Here is a 13854-nt window from a genome sequence, read left to right on the forward strand (position 1 = left end):
AATCCATGTTTATACACATAATAATGGTGATGTGTATGTGTGTGTAGGACCTGCACATGTATATTTGTATAAGAAAGGGAAATTGCAAAAAAAGAAGAAAAAAAAAAAAGGGAAATTGCTTGGAGCACCCGGATGGCTCAGTTGGTTAAGGGTCTGACTCTTGATTTTCGGCTCAGATCACAATCTCAGGGTCATGATCTCAGCATCGTGAGATGGAGCCCTGCATGGGGTCCCACGTTGAGCCCCGCAGAGCCCAGTGCATGCTCAGCACAGAGTCCCCTAGACATTCTTTCCCCTCTTTCCTCCACCCCCTCTGCTCCTCCCCCTACCCACACTCCCACGCACACATCTCTCTCTGTCTCAAATAAATAAATCTTAAAAAAAGAAAAGGGAAATTGCTTATGTAGAAGTTTTTATTTCTCATGGAAACTTTCACAAAAGCATTCAAGAAACCATTTCCTAGTTATTTCTCAGGAGTAGAACTTGGAATTTGCAACTGGGAGGAAAATCATCTTTCATTCGGTCAATCTTTCAGTTTATGACCATGTGCTGGTATTTTGATCATACATTTCAGAAAGATCAACTTCCCTTAGCAGGCGTGCCTTAGCTTCTTCCCTAGTGCGGTGATCATATCATCATCTATTTTCCATTTTCTAAATTTTACTTTATTCAAAGGCACAGAAACATACCTATAGAAGGATTTGATAGCTGTCTGGTTGTGTTTGAGGGACGAGACCAGGGTCAGGTCCTCCTGTAACACCATCATCTCACGAGATCTACCAATAAATTGCCATTTAACCAAGGGTCTAAAATGAGTAGTCATATCTCTAAGGTGATAAAATATTATTATGCAAAAACTGAAGCCACGTGTTTTACTGTTGCATATGATTATTTGTGTGTTACGATTATAATGAATATTTTCCCACAGCTCCATTGTAAATTTAAAATACTTTTATTCTCACCTTCATTTTCTTTAATAGATTTGGAAATAGAAACATGCTTTAGTGAAAAAAAAAAGAATAGGAAAGCTAAAAAACATCTAAATCTTGGCAATACACCTAAAGTGTTGATTTTGTATTTTTCTTTATTATATGCTTAACTTGAAATTGTATGGGATATAAATCCTCAAAACTTGCAAGTTACATGTGATTTACAAGAATATCTGTGAAATATTTTTTAGCATTTAGTTTTGCTCTTACTGTACATCATTTGGTTTTATTCCTGACTTACCTGGTGTTTGCTTAAATTACTAAATTGTCATCTTAGCTCAAAACTTTTAGGTGTACACCATTTTTCAGAATACAATTTGAAAGTATCATTCTGAGCTTCTGTTTTTTGAAGAGAGCAGTAAGAATTGTTCTATTGTAGTGGGCATCGTAATGCTAACCATTATCTGAAATTAGACAAGGCTTCCAATGGGCAAGCGAGGTAGGCACATGTACGCTTGAGGAGTTTTGCTGAGATTGATAGGGTTTCCATCCAATCGAATATCCTCTAGCGCCTTACGAATATAAGTCAAATTTTTAACATTGCAGAAGGTATCTTCATGCATCTCCAAAATGTTGTTATTCTAAAAGAGATGACAATAAGTAATAAGGCAAAATATAGCATACACTTAGTATTGTTTAATAACATAGTTCATTTTGCCTCATCCCCATTTTTATTCTTTTGTTCCTTCTCTTATCCAAAAAAATGCATGTTATGGGATCATTACGCATCATTGGGCAACTTCTAGGCAGGAGGAATTAAGTGACTGGAGCACAAAGTAGAAATGGGCTTGCACTTCAGTAATAGAAATGAAAGGGAGGTGAGAAAACTAATTTAAAGAAAAAGTTATTTCTAAAACTGATGAGTACTGCAAAGGAAGAATGGTAACTGTGGAAAGTTATCTGAAAGAATTATAGTGATGGAGCTGAGAATGGAATAACAACACACAGGCCTGGAAAGAGCCAAGGTAGGAATATTGCAGGGAGAGAGAACACCAAGTTCATTTTGAGTAATTACAGTGGAATTTCAAGAATGGGAAAAAAAGTCAACATGGCTGAAGTAGGGATCCCTGGGTGGCTCAATAGCTTAGTGCCTGCCTTCAGCCCAGGGTGTGATCCTGGAGACCCGGGTTAGAGTCCTGCGTCAGGCTCTGTGAATGGAGCCTGCTTCTCCCTCTGCCTGTGTCTCTGCCTTTCTCTCCTCTCTCTCTCTCTCTCTCTCTCTCTCTGTGTCTCTCATGAATAAATAAACAAAGTCTAAAAATAATTAAAAAAAAAAACATGGCTGAAGTAAAATGAGGGAGAAAGGGAGCAACTGTCAGGAAGATAAACAGGGCCCAGAAATACATATTTAAAAATAGCTTTATTGAGTATATTTCACATACCATAAAATTCATTCATTTTAAGTATATGGCTTAGTGGTTTTTAAGATAGTCCCAGAATTGTACAACCATCACCATAATTTATTTTTAATTAATATTTTTATCATAATTTGATTTTAGAACATCTTAAACATCCTCCAAAAGCCCTGTAGATATTAGCAATTACTCTCCTCACCTCCATCCCCTATCTCCAGCCCATGGGGACTTCTAATGTACTTTCTGTTTTTTTTATGGATTTTCTTATTTTGGATATGTTATGTAAATAGAATCATATATATCATCTTCTGTGACTGGATTCTTTCGCTGAGAACTGCATTTTCAAGGCTTATATTTTGTACCATGTATCAATACTTGTGCTTTATTGCATGATAATATTCCATTGTGTAGATATACCACATTTTTATCCATTCATCAGTTAATAGAAATTTGGATTTAGAATTTTCCAAATTTCGTTTTTGTTGATTTCTTTTTCCAGGAAGTGTCGAGTTTTTCCGAAGTAGCTGCACCATTTTAGATTCCTACCAACAATGTATGTGTTCCGATTTTCTCTGCATCCTAACCAGCACTTGAAATTATGTCTGTCTTTTTTATTTTAGCTGACCAGGTGGACTTGAAGTGGTATCTCATTGTGGTTTCATTCATGGCTACTGTAGTGAATACAATTGGTATATTATATTGATTTTATTTTTTTATTTTTTTTAATTTTTTTTTTAATTTTTATTTATTTATGATAGTCACAGAGAGAGAGAGAGGCAGAGACACAGGCAGAGGGAGAAGCAGGCTCCATGCACCGGGAGCCCGACGTGGGATTCGATCCCGGGTCTCCAGGATCGCGCCCTGGGCCAAAGGCAGGTGCCAAACCGCTGCGCCACCCAGGGATCCCTTATATTGATTTTATAAACTGTCACATTGCTGAACTCATTTAATAATTCAGAAGGTTTGCTGGATTACTTATGACTTTCAGTTTGGGGAGTATTTCCATCGTAATAACAAATCTTCCAAACCATGACTATGGACTACCTTTGCTTTATTTAGATCTCTTTCTCTCCAGATAAAATTATGTATGTTTAAGGAGTACTGTAGAATGTTTTGATATATGTATACATTATGGAACGATTACCACAATCAAGCTAATTAAAATTTTCATCACCTCCCGCAGTTACCTTTTGTATGTGTTTCCGGGAAGAACACTTAAGACCTCTCAAAAAATTTCAAGTACGTAGTAGGGTACTCTTAACTATAGTCCTCATGCTGTATTACGTTGTATCTCCAGAACCTATTCATTCTGAATAACTAGTATTTTATGTCCTTTGACTAATATGTTCCCATATCCCCTAGTCCCCAAGTCCTGGCAATCACCATTTTACTCTCTGCTTCTTTGAGTTAAACTTTTTTAGATTCCACATATAAGCGAGATCTTAAAATATGTATTTATCTGTGTTTGGTTTATTTCATTTAGCATAATATTCTCATGTTGTTGCAAATAGAATTTTTTCTTTTTTTTTTTTTTTTAATTTTTATTTTTTTATTTTATGATAGTCACAGAGAGAGAGAGAGGCAGAGACACAGGCAGAGGGAGAAGCAGGCTCCATGCACCGGGAGCCCGACGTGGGATTCGATCCCGGGTCTCCAGGATCGCGCCCTGGGCCAAAGGCAGGCGCCAAACCGCTGCGCCACCCAGGGATCCCCGAATTTTTTCTTTTTTTTGAAAATTTTTAAAGTTTGAATAATATCCCATTGTATACATATACATACATACATATACAATTTCTTTATCCACTCACCCATTGGTAGACACATAGGTTGCTTCCATGTCTTAGCAATTGTGAATAATGCAGTGAACATGAGAGTCTCTCTGAGACAGTGATTTCATTTCTCTTGGATATATACCCAGGAGTGGGATTGCTGGATCATATGGTAGTTCTGTTTAATTATTTGAAGAACCTCCTATCATTTCCTATAAGGACTGTACCCCCTACATTCCCACAAATAGTACACAAGGGTTCCCTTTTTTCCCACAACTTTATCAACCTTGTTATCTTTGGTCTTTTTGATAATAGCTCTTCAGTGAGGTGACATCTCATTGTGGTTTTGATGTGCATTTCCCTTATGATTAGTGATGTTGGGCATCTTTTCATATACCTGTTGGCTATTTGTATGTTTTAAGAAATATCTATTTTGGCCCTTTGCCAATAATTTAATCAATTTTCATTGAGTTGTTTGAGTTTGGTACATATTCTTGATATTAACACCTTATCAAATGTTTGGTTTGTAGATCTTTTCTTCCATTCTATAGATTATCTCTTCTCTCTATTGATTGTTCCTTTTGCTCTGCAGAAGTCTTTCAACAACATGTAGCTTTCAGTCTACAAATCTTGTACTTTTCTTGTTAAAATTGTTCTTAGATGATTTATTATTTTGTGATTAGTATAAATAGAATTATTTCCTTAATTTCCTTTTCAAATTGTTCATTTCTAGAGTATACATATATAATTAATATTGGTATATTGATTTTATTACCTACTACATTGCTTAAATCACTTCTTAGATTTCTTCTTAGACTCATTGTTTATTAAGGAAAGTGTTGCTTAATATCCATATGTTTGTGAATTTTCCAAATTTCCTTTTTGTTGATTTCTATTTTAATTCCATCATAATCAGACAAGTACTTTGATAGGTTTCAGTTCTGTTCAATCTATTGTGGCCAGTTCTGTGGCCTAGTATATGACCTACCCTAGGAAATGTTCATTAAGCACTTGACAATAATGTACATTTTGCTATTGTTGGATGAAGTGTTCCATAGATGACTGTTAAGTCTAGTTGATTTTTAGTGTTGCTAAGGAGTTCTTGAACTATTTCACAGTTGATCTTAAGGCTAGTTGTTCTATCCATTATTGAAAGTGAAGTATTAACATTCCAACTTATTGTTGAATTATCTATTTCTCCCTTCAGTTCTGACAGTTTATTCTTTATACATTTTTGAGGCATATTGTTTATAATCATTATTCAATGTGTGTTATATATTATATATAATATATAATATATTATATATATAACAATATAATATATTGTTAGATGTATATATGCTTATAAGCATTAATTCTTTCTAATGGATTGACCCTCTTCTCATTGCATAATGTCCATAAGGGATAAAAGTTTTAGTGCCTATGTGCTGTACTACTCCCTTTGATAGGTAATAGGTACCTGCTGTTAATAGCAATTGTGCCTTACATGTAAGTACTTATCATGTTCCAGTAATTACTATTTGCTTTATAAATTAAAACTGTGGTGCAGGGAGGCTCACATATTTTGTCTAATCTTTAGATAGTATTGGAAGTTAGAATTTCAGCCCAAGGAATCTGTTTTTGCCAGAGCCTTCATTCTTAATTACTATACTATGTTTTGGCAAACATTTTGAAAGGAACCAAAATTAGGGATTTTTATATAAGCATTAAAATATAAATTGAAAACAATGTAAATTAAAAACAGCTATATACTCAATATTGGTGAGGTGGTCATTAGAAGAGATTGTTTTAAAAAGAGTTCATTGAATGCCTTTTTAAACCTTAGAATAGAGAATATGAAGCCAATTACTTTTTTAATGTCACATATACACAAGCCCATTGTGTTTGAATAAACATCAGAGATGCTGTTACTTTCTAGGGTCAATATTATCACAGACAATTGTAATAAAATTTAACTCAGAATTAGAAAACACATTGGAAACAGATTTTCTTAATCCAGAGAGATGAATATCTGTCATCTCTCAGCAGATAGGAATGCCCTAGGATTGAATTTAATTCAATACATAAAATCTAAAATTAAAAGCTAAAATTGATACTTTTTTCTCCTGAAAGCTAGAAATCAAATTAGGTTTTTCTTTCTCCCATTTTCTCTTCCATTTCTAATTCTTATACATTTCTTCAGAAGATGAAGTTTTCATTTTTTTTTCAAAAGTAGTTTTGGGTGCCTGAAAGATGCATTATGATTTAACAAAGACTGAAAACCTCTAAATACTAAGATTATCAGTAATCAATCAGTATAGACAGAGGCATGAAGACCTTGCACTCAGATGGAGAGAGAGAGAATGAGAGGAGAAAAAGAAGAAAATTGGTGACAGTGCGTCAACAGGCCATTATAAACAGTCTTTGTGTCTCAACTTCCTCCTCTTTGCTTTTGTTTTTCATGGAGCTGTTGGGCATACCTTACCAGTAGAAGCCTACCTGGAGGTGAAGAGCCCGTAGGTTTTCTGGGAGTGGCAGAGGGATGTGGTCCAAATTGTTATCAGTGAGGTAGAGATGATGGAGATCATACATATCCTGTAAATATTCCAAATGTAGGGACTTAGTGGAAATTAGTGGAGCCACAGTTGTATTTTCCATTCCCTGTTCATACAACTATTTGTAAAATAGCACGTGCCTGTCGAGGTCTGGTTTTGCAAAGGTGAAGCAGATTAGTTTTTTTCAGGTTACTAGACAATTCAAGTGAGTTTGGAAAGAATTAACTGTAAGCAAATATTTCTTGATGAAAATGCAAAGTGTTTCTCAATCTCTACAAAGAACCTTGCTTTGTTCTAAATTACTTAGTTTAAGCAAGGCAGTGTTTTTCCAGGGAAGACACTCTGCAGAGGATTTTGAGGATTTGGGTAAGACGTAGGAGGAATGTCCTTCATGTTACAGGGATGGAGAAAAGAGAATTTCTCTCCAACAAAATCCTCTTCTCTCTCATAAAAGTACCAGGAAAAGAGTCACCTGCTAAGAGATATTGTCTTGCTAAGACAATAAATATTTAGACAACAACAGGTCTACTCTCTAGCCAGACACCACAGAACAAAGTGTGACTCACCACTGCCCATGCCAACAAAAGCTGCTGAATGGAGAGACTGAACTTTGACCCTTGGCAGGCTCCAATGAGGTGGCCCAGCTCCCTTGCCTACCAGGGTAGTGTCCCAGGAGAGCTAATGGAGAAACAGGACTTTCGCCATTGCTCAGTCCTAATGGGTCCACACAGCCCCCTGAACGCTCCCTGTGTCCTTTCAAACAGTATTTTAAATTTGCTCTTTTAACAGAGATTGAGAAGGACAGTTTGGATACAGTAAGAGTGGGTAAGAAAGCTGGTTGGTGGGTGTTCCCTTACTCTATGCTGTTATTCTAAGTAAGACCATCTCGCCCCAAACTTGCTTTCTTCACTCAGAAAATACAATTTCTCTCTCTCTCTCTCTCTCTTTTTGAAAACACAATTTCTAAGATGAACTGAATCCATCCTTTTTTTACAAGGTAATGAAAAGATTTGAATGTCAAGGCACCACCCACACCCTGCACAAGTAGTTACCCTTAAAGCCACATAAAATATTCGCCTTGAATGGAGTTCTTGGAAAATACAATTTGTCTGGCTTGTACCATTTTCAAGTGCTCCCTATAGATTCGTGTTCCAGGTAGTTACTCACTCTTTATTCCAGTTCTGTTCTCTGTTCTTGCTGTTTAACCAGCCTCAGAACTTACCAAAGCACAATATTTCCCCAAAGCTTGATAAATAGGATTGTATAGTTTACTTTAGGAGGTAAAGGTCCCATCACATTGAATCTCCTTATGGAAATAAAAACGCTAGTCATTGACATCAAAATGGGATGGAAGGATGAAAGTCTTCCATATCCAAATTTAAAACTCACTTTAAATGCTTCTTGTTTTATTCCTTTCCTTCCCAGCCTATTGTTGCTGATATCAATAAATGTCAAAGTGTTTGGCAGTTCTGGGAGCTGCCTTATTTTATTGTCACGCAGGACGAGCTCCCGGAGGTGAGGTAGCTTTCTGAATGCATCCTCATCAATCTCAGATATTAGATTTGAGGTCAGATCAATCCTTCTTAAATCATCTAGAAGGAAAAATGAAGGAAGTAGTTAGATACGTATGAATATGTTTTGCTTGCATAAAAATATGAAGAAAAATTTTCTCACATATAAGTGAAGATAAATACGAAGTTAATTAGGAATGAACAATTAAAGAAATAATTATGTATAACTACTTTATATAAAAATTCAATTGTTTTCACCCGATACTATACTTATTTACGTACTTGTAAGAAAGATTAATTTCAACAAGGAATTGATACATTATATTTAAAATAATTGGTCATTTCCCTATATTCTTCATAAGCTTTGTCTAGATTTTTACTATTTAAAAGGTTTTCCTCAGTGATGACAGATTGCTATAGTTTTTAATAGTAACAGATATATTAGCATTAAAATACAAAGGCATTAAAAATAAATTTTCAAAGGATTAAAACACTTTATAAAGACAAGTATTAAAGTTCTTCTAAGTTGGCAGCAATTATAAAGTCAGAATGTAGGCTTGTATGCATCAATCATAAAGCAATTGTGCTTTAATGGAAGTCTATTCAAACAATCCAAATTCTAGTAAATATATGACCATGACGTTTTACTCAATGCCTTAACATGATAATGGGTTCCCAGCCTATAAAATATACATATTTATGGTTCTATTTCTTAAAAAAAAATTTAAAGGTTTTATTTATTTATTCATGAGAGACAGAGAGAGAAGCAGGCAGAGACACAGGCAGAGGAAGAAGCAGGCTCCACACAGGGAGCCCGATGTGGGACTCAATCCTGGGTATCCAGGATCACGCCCTGGGCTGAAGGCAGATGCTCAACCGCTGAGCCACCCAGGCGTCCCTCTTAAAAATATTTTATTTGAAAATATCAACTATGTAGTTTCATCATGACCTTTAACTCTTCATCATATAATTAAAACAAACCTTCAAATATTTATGTAAGAAAAAAAGTTGATTTATGAGCCATATTTTCATATTCAAATTTCATTTTTTGTACCAACATTTTATAGTGCTAAAGTTTAGGAAAGTCTGTAAGGAAGACAAAGATATTAGTGTTATCATACATACCTAGGCTTGCAAAATCATTTTTGTTGATCTTTTTAATTCTGTTGAAGCGGGAATAGAAATAAGCGGTGTTCTTGGGCAGTGGAGGAATAGCATCAAGTTCATGATCATCACAGTATACAGTGGTGCTTATACATGTACATAGAAGACAGGTTGGAAAGTCTAAAAGGTAGAGGCAAATAATTATATGTAAGTAACAAAAGCAATTTCTAAGAAATAATGTGATTAGATGTTTGCTAAATAAGTTTAGTCTCATACAGACCATCCTGGTATATTTCATATTTTCTCACATGGTTTTTCTGTAAGTGGAAATTAAAGTCCAGTGTACCAACCAAAGCAGCCACAACAATTAGTATATTCTTTGTAATGTCTTACATTTTATTTTAAATTCCAGAGTGTGGTTGTTGCTTTTATACTTATTAGAAATTCTCTTTTCCAATGTAAATATTAAGACTATGGTTTCTGTAAAGTTAAAATGTCATGCATACTATTTTTTATTAGGTCTTTGGTTCCATATTTAAAGACCACACTGAAACAAAATCTGCTTCAAGAAAAAAGATAGGGTAATCATCATTAATATTAATTGACTCAATCTCTAATTATTGAATCCTTTCTAGGTAAATGACACTGTGCTAGCTGGTGAAACAGTGAGGAGCACAAACAGATACAATTCTATTTATGATCTTCTATGGCAGATACATGTGAATAACACGAATAAAATGATGACTGTGGAAAATGTTATGAATATAGGAGCATAAAATAGGGGAATTTGACTCAGTCTGACAGTCATGGTTCTCTGAGGAGGTGAAACCGGAGTTGAGGTCTGCAAGAATGGAAGGAGTTGACCATGCAGGTGGGAGTGAAGAGTATACGGCAGAGGAAGCAGCATGCGCCAAGGCCCTTCACTTTGGAGAGATTACAGAGAGCATTGAAGTGTATGGACAGACCACACAGAGACCTTAGTGGCTGTGTTATTACAGGTGTCATTTCTTATCCTAAGGATGGGCAGGGTATTGCATAATCAAATTTGCATCTTAAGAAATCACTCTACTTGAAGGTGTACTAGGAGACTGAGGGAGGGCAAGTGGACAGATTGAAGTTGAGCTGTTGTCTAGATAAAAGATGATGGTTATTTGGCTGGGATCATGGTGAGGTGTTGGAAAGGCAACAGGTCCAAAAGATATTTATGAGGCTGGATTATATCTCCACACATTGGTCTGTCTCTACCATGCACGTGCACCTGCATACACGCCTCCTACACTCCCTGTTTCCTGGTCCAGTAGAGGACAGTGAGCTTCTAGGGAAGAGAGAAAAGCGATGACCAGATGGAAAGAAGGAAGACAGAATGGGGGAGATGTTATGGAGGCCAGTGGAGAGAGAGAGAGTCTGAAGGACAAGGTAATAGAAAGCATTCAAAAGCTGCTGAGGTGCTCAGGAAGTTAAGGACTGAAGATATCTGTTGGATTAGTCATTGTGGTGATTACAGGCTGCTTCAGCAAGAGTTGAGGAGTCATGGGGCCGGGAGCCAGAAGAACAGTCATTTGAGGAGGGACTTGGGGGGTGCAGAAATAGTGACAGCAAATGTAGACAATGCTATTGAGAATTTGACAGTGAAGGAGGAGAGAGATGGTGATAGGTTTCAGCAGATATATTTGCAGCATGTAAATTGACCGAAGCAGGGGTAATTTAAAGAAAAAGGTCCAAAGTAGGAGAATTTGACTATTAAAAGGATACTGAGAGGGCAGGAGGAAGTGGGACCAAAGCACAGTGGAAAGGATTGCATCCTACCTGTGAGAGGACAGACAGTTGGTCTGTTGTAATAGGAGAGGGAGATAAGGTGTCTGCAGGTGCTTGTAAAGATTACATCTGAAAACAGAAGATTGAAAGGCTGCTACCCAGGAGATCGCATTTTACTCTGTGGAGTAGGAGGCTCAGCTTGAGGAGTAAAGGGAGGAAGAGAAGGGTGGTAAGATGTGAAATGAACAGAGGATGTAAAACAGCCATGAAGACTACGTGGAAGATGCAAGAACTTTCTTGTGATTGCTCAGTGGTCAGTTCATCAACCAGGTCACTTTCCTGTTTTGTTTTGGTTTGTTTTTTTAAAGATTTTATTTACTTATTCACAAGAGACACAGAGAGAGAGGCAGAGACAAAGGCAGAGGGACAAGCAGGCTCCTCGCAGGGAGCCTAATGTGGGACTAGATCCCATTACCCTGGGATCAAGGCCTGACCAGAAGACAGATGCTCAACCTCTGAGCCACCCAGGAGTCCCTCACTTTCCTGGTTTTAGCTTTGAACTCTCCCACCGTGGGACCAATCTCACTCTTAGGCGAACCAGGACACTTGGCTGCCTGAGTTGAAGGATCCATTTGTGGTTTGTGATCAAGAACTAGTTATGCACCTACTGGGTCTTCTTACTGTCATTAAGTAGGAGTTATTCATAATAATAGTTTTGGGAATGAAAACTATTTTGCGACTGGAAATCTAGGAAAGACAATTTAAGGGGAAGTTGTAAAATATTTAACACCAATTTTTCAGATCATTATAAATTAATATTTTCCACTCATAAAATGTTTTAAAAAGTAAGGCATTTGATTCTTCAATGTATTCATGTCTTTGCTAATTTAATAATAATTGCTTAGGGTAATTTATATATATTCACACCAGTTATAACTTAATTCTCTTTTTTCCACTCATAACCCAAGTCTACTTTATATTGCTTCAGAACACTGTTTTGAGAAATTGGTATATGAATAGTAAAAAATACAATATTTTGATTACTAATGCTCTAAATATTTCTTTCTAAGCCATTTAACTTTGATGAACATTTAAGATTTAAATTTCATCTTAAGGTTTAGAATTTCTGGCAATGCTTCATCCATGGAAATTAAAATGTGAATTGAATTTTAACTTCATTACTCACCTTCAGACTACTTTGGAAATAACTTTTATTTCCCCTAAAGTCATAGGTTTTTTTTATATGGTTTCAAAGCTGACATTATTAAGCCATAATTTTAACTAAAGCTTTTGAAAAGATTGGGCATCATGTTTTTTGTTGTGCTTGGCTCGGCTGAAAGATCTGAGTATAGGTAATTAGTCAACTTTTGACAGATCCGAAATTACTTAAGAGTGAGTAATGTTCCAGATAAATTTAATTGCCTTTTTGGAAACTTTCTTCTGGGTACTTAAATTTCCTTCTATTGTAGGTGTATCTCTTTGGTTTTATTTGTCGAGTGCTCTCCTACTCCGCAGAATGCTAACTATGTGGAAGGACTATGGTGTACTCACGAGAGGTACTGGCTTAGGATTTAGTGGTCTCTCTTCGAATTTCAGCACTGCTGTGAACCACCTCCATCATCTTGGACAACTTCTACTCTATGTTGGGGTTTTAGCTTTCCTACTTGTAAAGTGGAAATAATAATACCTAGCACACAGTATCATTCAGACTCTTCAAAGAATTAATATACCTGAAACACTGTACTGGTTTGCGTAGACACCACATTTTACAAAAGACAACTTGTTACACCACTTATTGGTGAACAGTTAAAATCTGGTAGGTGCGGAGAGTCGATTGGTGGTTACCAGGGACCGGGTGGGGAGTGATGAGGGTTTATTGGGCAACACACACAAAGTTTCAGTGATGCAAAATGAGTAAGTTCTGGAGATCGGCTGTACGGTATAGTGCCTAGAGTTAATGAAACCGTGTTGCACACTGAAACATTTGTTAAGAGCAAAAAATAAACTGTTATCAATAATAGAGTAACGAGAATAACTGACATTTATTATGTTTATTATGAGTCAGGCACTAAATCCATTCATTTAATCCTTATGATAATGCTTTGAAGATCTGTTATTTATGATCCCGTATTTTAGATGAGGAAGCTAAGGCAACACTGGTGAATGGCTTGCTCCAGAATGTGTAACCAGCAAGTCCCAAAGCTGGGATTTGAATGCCCTCCCTCTCTTTTGTTCTCTCAGTATGTTCTGCACACAATACTGTCATATTATCCACAACACATTATTGCCTCCTCATCTGTTTGCATGTCTGTCTCCCTGTACTAGATAAAACTATCCATGAGAACAGTCATCATTTTAAGATAAGTTTTGTTATCTCCAGAACTTACAGTACAGAGACACTCCAATGCTGTGCTAATGAACCTTTGCAGTGGGAACTCTACTCATTTTCCCACACCCCCTTGCTATGCCATTCTCTGTATGGGAAAGTATCCTGGTGTGAGTCCATCTGAGTACCCCCAAGGAATGCACTGACAAATTCTAACAAGAAACATAGACAGATCATAGAATCACGTTGAACACCGGGAGCTTTTTCTCATTAACGAAAAGGCCCTGGTTTAGATCACCTTCAGGCTGTACAAGAGGGAGTCCAGTGTTAGGGAACACCTTCCACTCTGCTGTTCCCCAGGACTGAGAGAGAAGCAGCCCATGTTCCAATAAATACACAGACAAGAATCAGGACAGGCTGGCTTTAAACCCAGTGTGTGAAACTAGCAGCTATGTGATCTCTGACAAGTTTCTACTCTTTTTGAGCTAGTTTCCTTTGTAACAAAGGCCTA

The 13854-nt window shown here is 36.5% G+C and overlaps 1 protein-coding gene across 2 annotated transcripts in view; it reads right to left on the minus strand.

Moving 5' to 3' along the window:
- Positions 1-399: 399 nt before the first annotated feature.
- Positions 400-13854, minus strand: part of EPYC (epiphycan) — a 38010-nt gene continuing 24555 nt past the window's right edge. For both annotated transcript variants that reach the window (XM_025439218.3, XM_025439221.3), the window contains exons 4-7: positions 9284-9442; positions 8037-8239; positions 6592-6687; positions 400-1570 (exon numbers count right to left, since the gene is read on the minus strand). In XM_025439218.3, coding sequence (XP_025295003.1) covers positions 1400-1570; positions 6592-6687; positions 8037-8239; positions 9284-9442 — 629 coding nt within the window. In that variant the 3' untranslated portion in view covers positions 400-1399. The remainder of the gene's footprint in view (positions 1571-6591; positions 6688-8036; positions 8240-9283; positions 9443-13854) is intronic.

This window comes from Canis lupus, chromosome 15, assembly GCF_003254725.2.
Source record: "Canis lupus dingo isolate Sandy chromosome 15, ASM325472v2, whole genome shotgun sequence".
NCBI lineage: Eukaryota > Metazoa > Chordata > Mammalia > Carnivora > Canidae > Canis > Canis lupus.